The sequence below is a fragment of the Oscarella lobularis genome, chromosome 2, assembly GCF_947507565.1.
Source record: "Oscarella lobularis chromosome 2, ooOscLobu1.1, whole genome shotgun sequence".
Taxonomy (NCBI): domain Eukaryota; kingdom Metazoa; phylum Porifera; class Homoscleromorpha; order Homosclerophorida; family Oscarellidae; genus Oscarella; species Oscarella lobularis.
The window spans coordinates 1,887,650-1,904,730 of record NC_089176.1 but is presented as its reverse complement, the minus strand read 5'-3'; the positions used below and the strand labels follow the sequence as shown (position 1 = coordinate 1,904,730).

Sequence of the window (17,081 nt, the reverse complement as noted above, 5' to 3'; positions counted from 1 at the left end):
TCTCATAGGCTGCACTTCGGAGCTGTCCACGGTTCCGACCATCCGGACGCGAACAAAGCGCCGACGACACGTTCAGTGTACGATGGACATTGGACAATTAATTAATTAAGGCTTCCGCGCTTTCGCATACACTCACTTTCGCTTCGCGTTCCGCTCTTCGTTTCACCTGCGCTTCGCTTAGATCGAGCGTAAAACTCTCGAAAAGCCGTCATCAAGTTCGTGGCTCCTGTAGAGCCAGATGTTCCACGATGACGTCACGAGCTCGCGATTGGGGGGAACGAGCTCTTCTGCGCGTATCGTACCGTTTATTCATTTCTTCGCGACTCTGCGACGTCGCTAGCGTGCGATGTCCAATGACAAGCGATGGGGAGACGTCTTCGGGCCTTTCGCTCATGCACTGTCGTCGATTCATAATTAGCGCGCGAATTGGTCGCAGCGCGCGATTTAGACGCTTACTTTCGGCTCTGGACAGCTCTGGACGACTTGGGCGACGTCACCGTGGAATGCAATGGCAGGTTAACATTATTTTTAACCGTCGTTGATACGGAGCGTCGTGCGCGGGCGGGCTCATTCGCATCACAGCGGCTGAAGCGAGCACACCTACGCGCGACGCAATCTTCCTCTTTTTCTTTCTCCTCGTCATGGATCAAAATTCGCCGGATCAAGATCAGCAAGTGCAGAATCAGCAACCTGCTATCCAGCAGCAGCGCGACGCGCCAAACCCGGTTGTCGCTGTCACCGGACCGGCGCTTCAGGCGATTATCCAGAATGCCGTGCAAGCGGGCGTCGCCGCGTACGCGCAGCATGCGGGCCAGGCGACTCTACCGCCGACGGCGTGTCGGATGGAAATGCTTCCCGGGAGCACGGTAAGTACGGTAGCTTAGGCCTTTTTCGCTCGGCTGGTCTCCGCGGAGGTTCGGTGGTCCCCGTTTTTTCCTACCCGCTCCCTACCTTCCCTTCCCTGCCTCTCCTGTCTTCCTTTCGCGGTGCACCCGTGGCTCATGGCGGGCGCGGGCTCGGTCTCAGCTGCACGCGTCGGGGTTTCTGCGGCGGCGGCGCCGCAGCGCAGCTGCATTGTTGCTAATTTTTACGCGTGCTTGGCACCCGCGCGGTCTTGGGCAGCTGAGTACGTTGCATGGCGCGGCATTTTTTTTTCTGGATGTCTCTGCGTGTGTTCTCGGCCTGCGTGCCTGCGTGCGTGGTATACGGCGGTGTTCTTTGGGTTCCTAGCGTTGGATGAGCTACCTCAGATGCCGGCGATCCCGGGTATCGCGGTGCTCGGGGAAGGCAAGGCGCCCCCTGGTGTGGTGCCGTCCGTTGCCGCGGTCGACGGAAATTCGTTGGGGGCTTTGGCACGCGCGCTGGCTCAGGCGGTTCCTCCGCCAACGTCGCCGGACTTCGCGTTGGAGGACGGCGTGTCCGTTTCAGGCAAGATGGTGGCGAAGATCCAGGCGGGCCAGTACGTGGAGCTGGCGGAGCTTCTGCCGGACAACCTCGAGCTGCTGAAGCGCGAGGTTAGTTCGTTCTTCGAGTGGATGCCTTAGTCGCGCTCCCAGCTGCGCTCGATCCCGAGCGTCCTCAGCTGGGCGCGCTGTTTTAGTACGCGATCGTACGCTGCGCTGGCAACCCATCACGCGCGGCGTCGCTGTTTTCGTATATGCGCCTCATCCTTCAAGAAGCGGCCAAACTCGGAGGCGAAGGGTGGCGTACTTACGACACGCGATTCCGTAAGCTCGCCGCTACGCGTCCGGAGATGGATTGGGCCACACCGCATCAGGGAATTTATGCCCAGACGTTCGTGGCTCTCGGCAACAATGCGCCGCGCTGCCCTCTCTGTCTGGATACCGACCACGTCAAAGCCATTTACTCGTTGCGCGATGCCTCTACGGATCGACATGTGGCTCGCGCCGCGTCGCCGGCGAGTGCTCGCACAAAACCGCGGCCGATTTGCCGCGGATACAACGAGGGAGCATGTCAGTTCCCGAATTGCACTTACCGGCACGTGTGCAATGTTTGTTGGGGAGCTCATCGGGCCAAGCACTGCGATTCGCCCCGTCGCGAGCGTAACGACCCGGGAAAAGGCGATCGTGGCCGGGAGTCGCGTGGCGTTCGTCGAGGCAGCGATCGGGAGCGCTCGCCCGTGTCGCGCGGCGGGCGTCCGGAGTAACTGTGTTGGCCGCGTGGACTTGTGGACTTCTGTTAGTGTAGCCGCGGCTTGTTGGTTGTTCGTTGGCGTTTCTTTTTCTTTGTTGTTATCGCTTCGGCTGTGCAGTTGCGCGTGGTTAGCGCGCGTGTGCTGGCTTATCGTTTTTCTTGCGTATTTATTGTTTTTTTCCTTTCTCTCGTTCGCTCGTCGCCTTCGGCTTCTGGCCGGTCTCCCTGGCTTTCGCGTATTTTTGCTGTCGTTCCGAACGTTCCCCCTTCCACGTCGCGCAGGTTTGGGCGTCGTATGGTTGTGTTTTTTCGTGTGTAGAGCTCGAGCGCCTTCGCTCGCTGGCGTGCAACGTTTTGGAGGGTCGCTATCGCTACATGGCGGACCTCTTTGCGCTCCAAGCCTGCGTGCGAAATGGCCATCCGTTGCCAGCGCCTCTGGCGACGGTGACTACGCCCGTAGTGCTCGATCGCTGGGTTTTTTGGCTAACGCGTCATCCGGATCGTTCGTTCGCCAAATACGTCTGCAAGGGTTTTCGAGAGGGTTTTCGCATTGGGTTCGCGTCGGGCAGCCCGTTGCGCGTGACCGGGCGCAATTTACGCTCGGCGACGGCTCACGCCGACGTCGTCGACGGCTACATCTACGACGAAGTTCGCGCCCGACGCATGCTGCCGTTGGATGCATCGCCGTACGCGTCTCGGGTACACGTCAGCCCATTTGGTGTTCTGCCGAAGCCGCACCAACCGGGTCGGTGGCGTCTTATCGTCGATTTGTCAGCTCCGGCGGCAGCCAGCGTTAACGACGGGGTCGATCGTCGTTGGTGCTCGCTTCGCTATGCGAGTATCGACGACGCAGTCGACCTCGTGGGCCTGCTTGGGCCGGGTTGCCTCCTCGCAAAGCTGGACCTTCGAGCGGCGTACCGTGTGGTTCCGGTGCATCCGGACGACCGTTGTCTGCTCGGCGTTTGCTGGAAAGGGGCAGTGTACCTCGACGCGGCGTTGCCTTTTGGCCTGCGGTCGGCGCCGAAGATCTTCTCCGCCGTCGCGGACGCCCTGCTGTGGTCCATGTTTCGCGCTGGCGTCACCATCGGTCTCCACTACCTCGACGACTTTCTTGTGCTGGGCCGGGCCGGGGGGGTCGGAGTGCGCCCGCAATTTGGAGAGGGCGTTGGCGGTGTGCAAGGAGCTGGGCGTTCCGGTCGCGATGCATAAGGTTGAGGGTCCGGCGTCGACGCTCACCTTTCTGGGGATCGAGTTCGACACGGTGGCCAGCGTCTTGCGGCTGCCGAGGTCAAGCTGCACAGATTGAGGTCTCGGCTGGCGGCTGTCGCGGTCAGGTGGACGTGCACCAAGCGGGAGCTCTTGTCTCTCGTCGGCTTGATGCATCACGCGAGTCTGGTCGTGTTTCCGGGCCGGTCGTTCGTGCGTCGACTACTGGATCTGGCTCACACGGCGCGGCAGCTTGACCGTTTTGTGCGGCTGAACCAGGCCGCGCGGGCGGATATCGCGTGGTGGCTGGCGTTTGCGGCGTCGTGGAACGGCGTCGGGCTGGCGTCGACGGTCGGCTCATGGGCTCCTTCGTTGCGCGTGCAATCGGACGCGTCTGGACGTTGGGGCTGCGGCGCCGTTGCCGTCTCCTCTTCTCCGTGGCGGGGTTTTGCATCGCCTTGGTCGTTGCCATGGCGGGATCAGCCGATTGCGCCCAAGGAGCTCTATCCGGTGTTGGTGGCGGCCGTTGTCTGGGGTCCCACGTGGCGAGGCGAGTCGGTGCTGTTCCAGTGCGACAACACCACGGTCGTGGCGGCGATTAACTCCGGATCTAGTAGGGACGGGCGGCTGCTGCCTCTTCTGCGCGCGTTGCAGTTCGTCGCAGCCCGCCTCAATTTTTGCTTTTGGTCGGAACACATAGCGGAGTAGATAATGTTTTTGCAGACGCGCTGTCGCGAGGGGCCGACCGTACTGGACTGTCGTTTTCGCAGGTGGCGCTAGACATGCGAGTCGTGCCGGACGGGGTGGCCGACGCGCTCGACGCACTCCTTGGGGGCGACGAGGCCTGGACCTCCCTGCACTGGAAGCGGCTCGTCGCGTCTACACGCTAAACGGCTTGGCTCCAGCATCACGAAGGGCGTACTCGTCCGGACAGCGTCGTTTTCTGTCGTTCTGCGAAGCCCTTAATATATGTCCGGTTCCCGCTTCGCTCGACACGTTCTGCCTCTTCGCGTCGGCGCTGGCGGAGGACGGCTGCGCGGCTTCGACCGTGCGTCAGTATCTCTCCGCGGTGCGCAGCCTTGGCCGTCGACCGTTTCCCCGACCCGTCGTGGGTGAGGTTGCGGATCAAGATGTCTAAAACCAACCAGTTCGGTGAGGAAGCGTTTATCTTCCTGGGTCGGGCTCCGCCGGGAGGGGTGTGTCCAGTTTCCGCGCTCCTAGCCAACGTGGCGGCAAGAGGCCCCCAGGATGGTCCGCTGTTCCTGTGGCCGAATGGCGCCCCGCTGACGCGGGGGCAGCTCGTTGACGGTTTGCGTGCGGCGCTGGACAAGGCAGGGGTGGAGTCGGAGCGGTTTGGGGAACACAGCCTACGGATCGGGGCGGCCACGGAGGCAGCGAGGCTTGGGGCGTCGACGGCGGTTATTCAGGCGCTAGGACGATGGCGCAGCAACTGCTACATGCGCTACGTGCGGATCCCGGAGGAAAGCCTGGCGGGCGCGAGAGCGCTGGTGGGAGGCCTTCAGGGCGGACGCTAGGGCAGGACTGGTTGGGGTAGAACGGTGAACATGAGAGTCTTACAGTCTTATTTATTGGTGTGTCGTGGCGGCGAGGATGCGAGCCGGGCCCGGGTATGAATAGTTTATTGGACGGTGGTGCTCGTGGGCCCACCGCCGGGCGCCGGCTCGTAGCTCGGCCCACGGGGGTCGGTGGATGGTCCGCGGCCGGGCGTGAGGGACCGGGTTTCCGGCACGCTTCCGGTTTCGACCCCTGGGTCCGGGCCCCCTACCGCCAAGCCCCTTCCTGAGTGGCAGGGGGTTGACACAGAGCGGTAAGTATCAATGGCAGGTTAACATTATTGTTAACCGTTGTTGATATGGAGCGTCGTGCGCGGGCGGGCTCATTCGCATCACAGCGGCTGAAGCGAGCACACCTACGCGCGACGCAATCTTCCTCTTCCCTCCCGACCCTCCCTTGGGGGTTTTCTTCTTCTCCGCCTGGTTCCCAGGCGTGACGGGGTGGCTGGACGGTGGTGCTCGTGGACCCACCGCCGGGCGCCGGCTCGTATAGCCGGGGCTCGGCCCAAGGGAGTCGGTGGATGGTCCGCGGCCGGGCGTGAGGGACCGAGTTTCCGGCACGCTTCCGGTTTCGACCCCTGGGTTCGGGCCCCCTACCGCCAAGCCCCTTCCTGAGTGGCAGGGGGTTGGCACAGAGCGGTAAGTATCAATCGTCTGTGACGGTTGTGGGGTAATGCGCGCTAGGAGCCTAATAGATCATTCTTCTTCTCACGTTACATGGTGACAGGAGTGGGATTCGAACCCACGCCTCCGAAGAGACTAATGCCTCTCACAGGCGAGATTTCTACGAATCAGTTTTCGTGACAAAGTCACAGCTGACGTTCCCCGGATGCGATTTAGCGCGCCTTAACCGGGATGCCGTCGAGAGAAGACGGCGCGCCGGCGCCGAAACGGCCTCGACCGTCGCTCAAACTCAAACGAAGAAAGCGCGACGAAGAAGCGGATGAGCTGCCCGTCTCCCAGCCAGCGAAATCGACGTCTTTCGGTCCCATCGACTTGTGGTCGGCTAGCCGGATCCCGGATGCCACGAATCCGTGGCCAATCGCGAAAGAAAACGAAGATCCAAACGGTGGCGACGACGAAACGAAAGCCAGCGCGAACGACTACTGTGTTGACGATACGGGAAGTCGACCTTACGGCCCAGAATTTCCGCCTCCCGCCAACGCGGCTCTTTCGCCTCCTCCCCTTCCTCCGCCGTTTTCCGGTTTGAATAACGCCGGCAATACGTGCTACGTGAATTCTGTGTTGCAAGCGCTGCGGTATTGCCCCGACTTCGTTTCGTCGTTGAATGAGGTATTCCCGGATATTCTCAAAACCCAGCTTCTTTCTTCCACGTTAATTAATAACTAAATTGTTTCTTTTAGTTGGATAGTTAGGAAGAGGATGGTGCTGGTTGTGAGATTGAGGATCCCAGCTCTCAAGAGTGTGATGCAACAACCAGATTTTACCACGGATTGTAGAGACATGGATATGAAACGCACGCACGCTAGTGGGATCATCCGTGACATGGTCACGTGACCGATCTTGCCCGGATAGGTAACCCAGTTGCCTCCGTTGCCTCCCCGGTAGTCCTAAAATTGGCTTGTATTGACAATGGCAAAATTCGCACATGCTTAGTCCTTAACGTTTTCATGAAAAAACAACCCATTTTTAACTAAGCAGTGACAGGTAACATTGAATTGTTCCCAAAGGTCACGGTACAGTAGTGTAGAGAACCGAAAAGTAGCAAAGTGCAGAGAGACTAACTATTAGAAGCTTAGAGGAAGCATACCTAGCCTTTCTCGCTCTGCTGCTTGTCTGTTAATTAATTCCGCTCAGCATTTTTTCGACCTCTTTCTAGCGCAAACCCGCTCGTTCATATATTAGTCGGGGTTGTAGGGCCATTCTACAGTGGCAGTTCTATCTACTAAAACTACAGTATGCGGCTGACTCTCTACAGTTCTCCCAGAAATGCTACACAAACTCCTTCACCATTCCGAGCATAAAAATGCCCGTACTCGGCTATAACGCGACGAAACCGGCCTTGCTTGTGGACAAAGCCACAGCAAGGATCATTATTAAACCGTTCCTTATCTTACTGGCGACGCAAACGTAAGCGAATTGACGAAAACGCTACACAACCCCTTCCGAAGTAGGTCTCGTGAGAAAACGCGTGAAAACGCTCTTACGAAACCTCCAATAATTTAGGCAAATGGTGCGCTAGGTACTTCGAAGATGTAGGCATCGATTTACGTTAATCATAGACGGGTGGCGATTAATCCCTTTAGTCAAACAGCACTTGAGTGTGCCAAGCACAAGCGGAGACACGGGGGCGGGGCATGTCACGGATGATCCCACGCAACATACGGTAGCGTGCGTGCGTTTCATATCCATTTCTCTACAATCCGTGATTTTACCAATCTTTAAAAAATGTATGAAGTATCGACATAGGAGTGCAATATATCTGTTATTCTTTCTTGTGCACGTGTAGCTTTATTCCTCTATGACTGATCTAGAAAACGCCTTTCGACGCGATCCCGCGTCAAATTGTACCGGCATTAATCGTCTGTCGGTGTGTCCTGAGACATTTATTGACGATTTGAGGTAAATAAATAATTAAATAGATAAATAATTCATTGCTGTAATGTAATAATTTGTTGATCTGGTATCGGTTTGATTTATAACTGCCAAATTTTCTCTAGACAAATCAACTTTCAATTTACGGCTTACATGCAACACGACGCCCAAGAGCTTCTTCGCTGTCTGCTCTCCAACATCGAAGACGCTTACAACGCAAAATGCAAAGACGGCACGACGACGACGACGACGGCGACGACAAAAAATTTCGTGACGAGCACGTTCCAGGGCAGTCTCGTCTTCACGACGCGATGTCTCGAATGCGAGACGAAGCGCAATCGCTACGAAACGTTTCTCGACGTCAGCGTTCCCGTCCGACTCTCTCCGTCCTCGTCGTCGTCGTCCTCGTCGGCGTCTCCATCCGCGACCTCTTCGCCGGCGGGATCGTCGACTACGAGTGTCGGTCGGCATTCGCTTACGTGGGCGATGAAGCAATTCGTCGGCATGGAACGGCTGACTGGACGCGATTGCTATTATTGCAACGAGTGCCGCACGCACACGGAAGCGGAGATCAGCACGATGTTCGATCGGTTGCCGTCCGTCTTGACGATTCATTTGAAGAGATTTGCAGCGATGGGCGGTGGCGGGTGAGTGTACATACATGTATGAAATGCACACAGAGTCTAAAGATGTGCTCTTGTTCTTTATAGGCTGTCGTCTCTCGGAAGCTACGTTAGCAAAATCAGTGGCAATTTGGCCACTCCAATGCGCATGAAGCTCGATCAATGGTGCACGTTGTCCTGCAATCGACGGCATTCAACGTACGAGCTCTTTGCCGTTGTAATGCACAACGGCTGCATGTCAGGCAGTGGGCACTATCTCACCTACGTCCGTCTGCCTTCCGACGAGCCAGCTGGACGACAAGACGACTGTTCGACCGAGTGCGTTTGTCCTGAGAGTAGCAGTTCGTTTGACGATGGAGGCGCGTGTCAGTGTGGGTGGAAGTGGCTCAAATTGGACGATTCCGATGTTGAAGTGCTCTCCAATGCGGATTTTCGAAGAGTACTGTCGCCCAAGTCGACGCTGACCTCCACGCCCTATATATTGTTTTATGGCGTCTTGCCTTCAAGTTCGGTTTAGACTACTTAGAAGACGTTTCTTAATTATATGTAATTGCTGCATCCTTTACGTTTGATGACTGGCCTGTTGGCCTTATGAACAACAATATATGTATGTATATATATATTCACGGCTGTATTTATGAACGATATCTAGATCCGCTAAACAGAGATACTACTGAAAAGTACAGAACAGAACACCTAATTGAGTAGTGACGAAATACAAAAATATGCAGTGAATAGTATACTTCCTCGTGCCGCAGTAAAATAGAGTAAAGTCTCAGGGCTACATCAGCCCGTCATTGCAAGTCCTTTAAGCATGATGCACATTTCCTAACTACTTTCGCCTGACTGCTACCTAGAGCAAAGTTTTCAATCTGCCTTGTATCGTTTCACATATGACGTTGGCGAATAAATTTGTGAACTGGTGCCCTGGGGCATTGACGCTATTATGGACGAAATCAGATCGTGATTGCTTCTCCCATGGTATCACGTCTTTAGGCTGGACAAAAGGGTCTCCAGTCGAGGAGAAAGCGTCGATGCTGCACGGCAACGAATTCTCATTCGGAGTGTATCTCTTCAAAATTTTGAGAGCTATTTCAAAGCATGGCATCCAATGCTGAAGCAGCGGATCCACCGCAGATGGAAGGTCGATGAAATTGAGCTGTTTCAAATGCTGAAAGACGACAGCAAGTGGCGCGTCTCTCTTGAACACCGACGACGGAATATTGAAATCGGCTGGACGAGGGTATTGCAAGTGAGGAGCATACCAAGCACCAACGAAGAAGTGCGTGATGGATATGCCATGATCTTTTTCAAGACGAAGAGCCACCTCATAGGCGATGAGACCACCCATGCTATGACCGTAGAAGGCGACTTTGTGCTCCTCTGCTAGTGGCAGTACGGCATCTAGTGCTGCCGAGACAAGGCCGTCTAAATCGCCTAGGAACGTCTCGGTTTGTCTTTCTTCCCAGCCGGGAAAGTGAAGGACGGTCACTCCAATGCCGCTGTCTTTGAAAAGCTTTCCCCACTGCGAGTAAACAGATGCACCTGCGGCATATGGGGGAAAGCATATGAGGTGGCAAATTGTCTTGTCCTTCGCTGGGCTGTTCAAAGAGTATCTCCACAAGTTTTGATCTGACTTTTCGCCTGGAGTTTCTTCTTCTTCTTCTTTTTCTTCTTCCGCGGTCGCTTGATTTTGAATTAAAGTCATAATGATATCGGCTAGAAAATTCACGCTGCACTGGTCGTTTAGCATGCGAACTGGAGGCACGATGACGATGAATGCAAGGTGAATCCGATCACTCATTTCCGTGGCCATAATCGAGTCGAACCCGATGGAAACTAAGGACGCATTCAGTGGCACCTCGTCCAGACCCAGACCGGCTCCGAGCCACGTAGAAAGCAGGTCGACAACGACTTTCCGCTTTTCTGGCGGCGAAAGCGAAGCGAATAGCATCTTCGACGATTCGATGGCATCGATTCTGTCACCGGCCAACTTTTCCAGCTCTTTTAGTCGAGAGAAACGAAACGTACTTCCCAGCTTAGCTGGACGAACGTATTTTTCTGGTGTAATGTTGCCTTGAATGCACAGGGAAGGCAGCTGGATAAGCATGGCCCGTCCCATGCAGTCCAACGCTGACTGATCACTTAGCGGCGCCAGTCCTCTTGACTTCAGCAACGTCATTATCTTGGGGTTTTGTTGGAGAAAGCCGGCGCCACTAATTGCCCCAAATTGAAGCGAGGTTGCTGGAAGACCCATTCGTTTGCGGTGATCGGCCAGAGAATTTAGCACCGTATTGGCAATGCAGTAGCTCACTTGACCGGAATTTCCAAAAAGAGAGGCGATGCTCGAAAAGAGAACAAAATAGCGAAGATGAGTCTTCAAGGCTAGGCTCTGTCGGTGCAAGAGCCAAGCTCCGTACGCCTTGGGTAGCATGACTTTTTCTAGTTGGTCTTTCTCCACGGTAAAGAGCAAGGAATCGTGATAGACGGCTGCACAGTGGAATATACCAGCAAGATTTGAAGAGGTTATTTGTGAAATTTCTTGAAAGACGCCTTCGATTGCATCTTCACTAGATATGTCCACTTGCCAGATATCGATCCGAGACATCTCTCGAAGCTCCTCTATCTGAACAGCTTCTTCGGCGCCAGGAGGACTGCGACCGAGAAGGTGCAGATGCTTTGCACCGCGATCGACGAGCCACTTTGCTAGCGACAACCCCAATCCTTTAAGTCCGCCCGTGATGAGATAGCTATCATTGAGGCGAGCCGTAAATGAGTTTTCAAAAGGAAGAGTCAGGTTGATTGGTTCTGAGTCAGCCAAGAAAGTGTGCAGTGAATCTGCTGCCGAAGGAGCGAGCAAGTCGCGCAGATGCTTAGCTTCCACTTTCCTCTTCCCATTCGTTTCTCTGCGTAGTCGCTCTAACAGTTGTACGAGCGACCTTCCGACGAGTCCGCGGTGCTGTTCGTCGAACAGGTCCTGCGTCGTCATCATAGGAAAGAAATTAGCAAGACTTCTGTCGGTTTTGGCTGATTTGACAAACCGACGAAGTTGTGCTCTGCTGTAAAAGACGCAACTTCCAAACGATTTCAGGTGCTGAAGCACCTTGTCTGCTTCAGTGATTTCTACTTCATTGAGAAAGACGACTCCACTGGCTAGCTTCTTGTCCACCAAAATACTCGCTAGATCTTGAGGAGTGCACGCGTCAATGTCATTTTCGCTTAACTTCGCTGAGTTGTGAACGACAATGAAGCGAACTTTCAGCCAGTGGAGGAGTTTTGATAGAGCAGTCAGTTCTTTTTTCTGCGAGCTATCGCTTGGATTCGCCAACGCAAGAACCGTGTCGCCGACAGCTAGCGGAGAGGCGACGGTAAACGTAATGTAAGGAACAAGCAGTTCTTGCACGGCATTGACAATTTCGGCGTTAGATAGAGTCATTTCTTCTGGAACCTTGACTGCCAGGCTCAAGGGAACGCTAACGGTGCTGGATATCATATCGGAGAGACCCAATACGGTATCTCCCAATTCGAAACTCGCGTCAGGACAAGACGTCACTGCACCGATGACCCACGCTCCTGGAAATTCTCCAGACGACGTTCTTGAAAGAGGACCGAAACAGGTTACTTTAACTATCACAGGATGACGGGTGTCAGGATGGTCGACTGCTGTTAATATTGGTCGTTTCGTTTTCGACGAATACGCCACTGTCCAGTGGGCATCAGAAACGTGAGAAGCAATGGCATCTGGATTCATTTCAGTTAGACGTGGAAAGACGGGAGCAAATGAATCGTTATCAGTGCCACGTCGCAACGCCACCTCATTTTCTCCGGGATCAAAATTCAGGAAGTAGTCAACAAATGCTTGCCATACGCTGGACGTTGAGGTATCGGCGCTTTCTAGGTCAACCCAGAAGTTTTTCGAGTCTGGCAACTCGTGGGCAAGAGAAAGAATGCACCCAGCAACTGTCGTTTGGCCAGGATTAGCGATTTCGCCGTCGAAGACGGCCTGACCGTTTTGGGTGACAAGCCAGTGGCGCAAATGCGCTTCTTTTTCCCACGAGGAGCCGTGATTTTGAAGCGTTTTGATATAAGCCAGTGGAGACGCAAAAGCAGCGTCTAGGAAGTCGTCCTTTTTCGTAGTTTCAAATACGTTGCTTTCCGATATGTCCATTAGAAGCATCACTATGTCCGTATATGAGGAAAAGGATTCGCTTTCGTTCTTCTCGTCCGTCATAAAACGGACGTCTGCTTGAATGTTTCGCTCTTTGAATTCGTGAAGAAGATGCTCCAATGCCGTCTTTTGACTCTCGCTAAACCACATAATGCAAACGGCGTTCGCTGGTGCACTATCGTCCTCGTTATCGTCCACAGTTTTCTCGCTTCTCTCAGACTCCCATTTCAATGTCCAGAAATGGGGCTTGTTATCGTCACCAGATGAAGATATACTACTAAATGTCACTTTGTTGATTTTCAGGGCAACACGACCGTCATCTGCACTCATGAGACTTACGTCCGCACAGTTATGTCCGTCTGAATTATCGTATTCCTTCAAATGAATAAATACGTCTGACGGAATTTCTCCATAAACCTCGCAGCTGCTTAGAGACGTTGGCACTAGAACTGTAGGCTTGCTTCCATCTACGTCGGTCGGCTGATCGAATTTTGTCCTCGAGCTCAACAAGTACGCTTGAAAACAACCGTCCAAGAATGCTGGATGTATTATGTACCGATGCAGCTCGTGGCGTATTTCTTCAGTCACCGTCGCGCGAACCAATATTTCGTTCATTTCATGAGACAGTGCCGCCCACTGGCACACACGAAACGACGGGCCGAACTTGTACGAGTCTCCTTCGTCGCCGGAATTGTAAATGTCTTCCTTTGACGTCCTAACTACGATAGGAAATCGTTTCTTTAGGGATGCTAGATTCTCAAATGAATCTTCTTTGGCTTGTTCATCATTAGGTTGAAGAATGGTCATGGTGGCATGGGTTTGCCATCCAGAAGAGGCCGTCGCTTTACTGCTGTGAATACTAAGCCGATACTCTTTCTGTCCCAATTTCTCGGCTAGAACTCGAACGTCGGCCGAGCTATTTGGCGTGAACATGAATTTTTTCACGGCCACGTTTGTCAGACAGAAGTTGGCGGCATCGCCGAAGATTGATCGTGCCGCCGCGAGACCCGTCTCTACGTAGGCGGCAGCGGGAGCTATCACGTCGACAATCGCGTGGTCTTTCAGCCACGGCAAAGTAAACGAACTGTACTCGCACTTCCATATGATCGTGTCTGTCTCACTGTCGTCGCCGACGATTTCAGCGATGCTCGCTTGACGTTCTCCTAGTAGAGGATGCACGAGATCGACAGCGGCTTCGTTGGCTGAGAACCAGCACTCTTCTCTTTGCCACGGATAGCGAGGAAGCGGTACGAACTGATGGCTTTCCTGAGGATACATGGAGCTGAAATCGATTTTCGCTCCCATGACGTGAAGTTTAGCTATGCATCGAAGCAGACTCGCTGTTTCGTCACTGGACGGCGCTCTAATGTCTCTCGGTCTTTTCAGCGTTGAAATAACTGACGATTGGGAAGTCAGGTTCTCAGCGGACAGAATGTCCTTGATGGCCGGAATCAAAACGCTGTGCGCCCCTATTTCTACGAAATTCGTGTAGCCCTTCTCGAGGAGAACTTTCACCGCATCTTGAAAGCGAACGGTTTGACGAATATTCGCCCACCAGTACGACGCCTTGCCAACGATTTCGCTATCGACGTACTCGGCTGTCACGGACGAAACCATGGGAATCGTCGTCACAGCACCATTTACTCCGCTCGTCCTTTCTACTTTCTCTAGGCAGTCTATTACTTCCGCTTGAAGAGACGATTGCTGGTAGCTGTGAAAGGCGTTGTTGACTTTGAGTAGAATCGTTCGAATTTCGTCGTTATCACTCAAAGCCGTCGCCGCTGCCTTGAGAGCCCCTTCGTCGCCAGACAAGACGATTTGACGAGAACTGTTGATAGCGGCGACGTCTAGAACGGCGCATTTACCGTTAGTCCCTGCCACCGTCTCATCGAAATCCTTTATCCAGCGACGACTGCTCGTCGCGATCAAATTTTTGGGAAGTAATTTAAGAGCCTCGTTGGCATCTCCGAGAACGGCGAGCATGCCGCCGCGACCGCTCGTTTTTTCCAAGAGCCTACCGCGATGGTATATTATCGCTGACGCTTGTTTCAGCGTCAGTAGGCCGGCTGTGTAAGCTGTGGCGACTTCGCCGACGCTGTGGCCCACGACGGCCGTCGGACTGACGCCGAATTCTCGTAGAACTTCGACAATTGCTACTTCGATGGCAAAGATGCAGGGTTGGGAAATTTCTAGAGAGAGCTGATAGAGATACTACAGTCCATGTGTTCATGCGTGTTCCTCCACCTGTACGGTGTATCATTGAATTTTCTTCTGACGATGTCAACACATCGAATAGCGACCACGTCGCTCCGACAGAGCGAAGATGTTCGTCAATCTCCTGCAAACAAAAAAATACATTTTTATCTCTATTGATTTATCTGCGTCATACTTTTATCACGGCGCAAAACTTTGGATATTCGTCCAGCAGCTGGCGTCCCATAGCCCACCATTGCGTTCCCATTCCGGAGAAGGCAAACACAAGAGGAACGGTTCTCATCTCTTCTGCGTCGTTTCCCGTCAAAAGGTTCTCGGAACTCTTCTTGTCTTCTATGTAATCAGTCAGAAGTTGGACCGCTTCCTGACGATTTCTAACAACGAGAGCAAGTCTATGACGGTGGTGCTGAAAACGACAAGCGGCCGAATAGAGAATGCTCGAAAACAAGTAAGAGGGTTTTTCTTCTAGAAAATTGATCCAATTTCTCGCCTGATCTTTCAGACCTGCGTGCGTCGAGGCAGAAAGAAGAAGAAGACGATGCGATTGTTTAGCAGTCGTCTGAGCATCAACTTGGTCCGTCGTGATGCCGTCGCCGCCTTTTTCGTCTGCCAAGTGGCGAGCAATGGGAGATTCTTGTAAGATAACGTGAGCATTGGCGCCCCCAAAGCCGAACGAACTGCAACCAACGTAAGCATTGGTAGGCAAATCGGTGACATTCGTACACACTTGGACGTGTAACGCTTCAAACGGAATGCTTGGATTAGGAACTCGAAAATGAATAGAAGGGGGGATTTTTCGTTTAGCGAGAATTAGAGCCGCTTTGATTACACCCGCTACTCCTGCGGCACCTTCCGTGTGACCGATATTCGATTTGACGGAGCCTACAACTAGCGGCGGTGCGTTTGATGCGGCACGCTTTTTACCAATCGCCACCCCCAGTGCATTGGCTTCTGCCGCATCTCCGGCTTTCGTGCCGGTTCCGTGGGCTTCGACGTAAGAGATCATCTCTGGCTTGACTCCTGCGTTACGACACGCTTTGCCGAGCAAATCGATCTGAGCGTCGGAGCTCGGCTGCGAGACGCCGTACGTCTTCCCGTCGTTGCTCATCGCTCCGCCTTTGATGACGGCATATATCGAATCTTTGCATTCAAGCGCTTTTCGAAGTGATTTTAGCACGACGACGCCGGCTCCTTCGCCTCGCGAATAGCCGTTCGCCGAAGCATCAAAAGTCTTGCACCTGCCGTCGGGCGAAATCATTTGCGCTTGCGAAAGGCCAATACTCGTGACGGGAAGCAGGACAACATTGGCGCCGCCGGCCACCGCCATGTCACAGTCGCCGTGCCGAATTCCTTCACACGCGTGATGAATGGCGTAGAGCGACGACGAGCAGGCCGTATCGATAGTGTAGCTCGGTCCGCGAAAGTCAAATTCATATGAAAGCCGATTCGAAGCCATGCTCGCGTCCGTGCCCGAATTTGTATAGGCATTAATCAGGGTGTCCGGCTTGACGGTGTAGTCGTTATTCATGAGACCGATGTAGACGCCGGTCGTCGTGCCGCGAAGGCGACTCGGCGGCATTCCGGCATCTTCAAGCGCCTCCCACGTCCCTTCCAGAAGCATACGAATTTGAGGATCGAGATGATTTGCCTCGGCGGGCGGCATCCGAAAGAATTGTCGATCGAATTTGCGAAAATTTTTCGAGTCGACGTAGCCGCCGCGTCGAGCGCAGATTTTGCCTTCGGTTCGAGGCGTGGGATGATAATAGTCGTTCATCAAGTCAAATCGACTCGGATCTTGAGGCACTTCGGACGTGCAATCGGTCGCGTCGACGAGCATTTTCCAAAAGGTTTGGACGTCGTTGACGTTTCCGGGAAAACGGCATCCGATGCCTATTATGGCAATATCTTCGTCGTCTTTCTTTTGGGATGTTCTCGACATGATCGATCGCGGTGCGTATGCTGACCTCGCTCTCGATACGCAAATTTTATCGTATGTGTGGTCACACCTGCGACCGAGTCACGAATCAAAACAATCGCTAAGGTTACGGCACACGTCGTTCTTCTACCTCAAAACGTGTCCCAGCTTTTTGTTTTTTTACGTTGGCACGTCATCTAGGCTTCTCTAAGCGTAGCGGCAATGCGACAAGAACAGAAACGGCATGAACTTTGAAGCGCGGATCGCGTTTGAAGGAACTCGCGCGGGCGACGGCACGTATTTGGCAGAAGATGGCTGACATCCTGCTTCTGCTTCCAATCGACGACAGAAACGCCGCCAGCAAGTACACGATTTCGTCTATCTGAAGGAGTTCGGCCAACGTTTATAAATCCGGGATCTCCAGGAGACTCTATGTCCACCATGTCCACCAGTCTATGTCCACCCAGGGTGTCCACCAGGGACCTAACTCCAAGCTTGGATGGACAGCGAAAAAATCACGTAATCCTATGCAATTTCCATTGACCTATAGCTTATGAATACTGTAAAGCATTAACTAAGGAACTGGCTGCTGTATCGTTTGATTTGAATGTCTTTATATCAAGTTGGCATGATGAGCGCCTATAAAGCTTTTTTCATCGTTCAACTAAGTG

At 53.6% G+C, this 17,081-nt stretch overlaps 2 protein-coding genes across 2 annotated transcripts; one reads left to right on the top strand and one right to left on the bottom strand.

Annotated features, from left to right (window-relative positions):
• Positions 1 to 5,770: 5,770 nt before the first annotated feature.
• On the top strand, positions 5,771 to 8,706 carry LOC136184177 (ubiquitin carboxyl-terminal hydrolase 46-like). Its single transcript, XM_065971026.1, has 5 exons — positions 5,771 to 6,227; positions 7,331 to 7,345; positions 7,405 to 7,517; positions 7,616 to 8,137; positions 8,201 to 8,706. The coding sequence occupies exons 1-5, from the start codon at positions 5,790 to 5,792 to the stop codon at positions 8,628 to 8,630; spliced, it is 1,518 nt and encodes a 505-aa protein (XP_065827098.1). The 5' UTR covers positions 5,771 to 5,789; the 3' UTR covers positions 8,631 to 8,706.
• Positions 8,707 to 8,711: 5 nt separating this feature from the next.
• LOC136200149 (phenolphthiocerol/phthiocerol polyketide synthase subunit C-like) lies at positions 8,712 to 16,833 on the bottom strand. Its single transcript, XM_065990492.1, has 4 exons — positions 16,562 to 16,833; positions 14,671 to 16,501; positions 14,526 to 14,619; positions 8,712 to 14,470 (listed from the first exon to the last, which is right to left on the bottom strand). The coding sequence occupies exons 2-4, from the start codon at positions 16,432 to 16,434 to the stop codon at positions 8,967 to 8,969; spliced, it is 7,362 nt and encodes a 2,453-aa protein (XP_065846564.1). The 5' UTR covers positions 16,435 to 16,501; positions 16,562 to 16,833; the 3' UTR covers positions 8,712 to 8,966.
• Between the last annotated feature and the right edge of the window lie 248 nt (positions 16,834 to 17,081).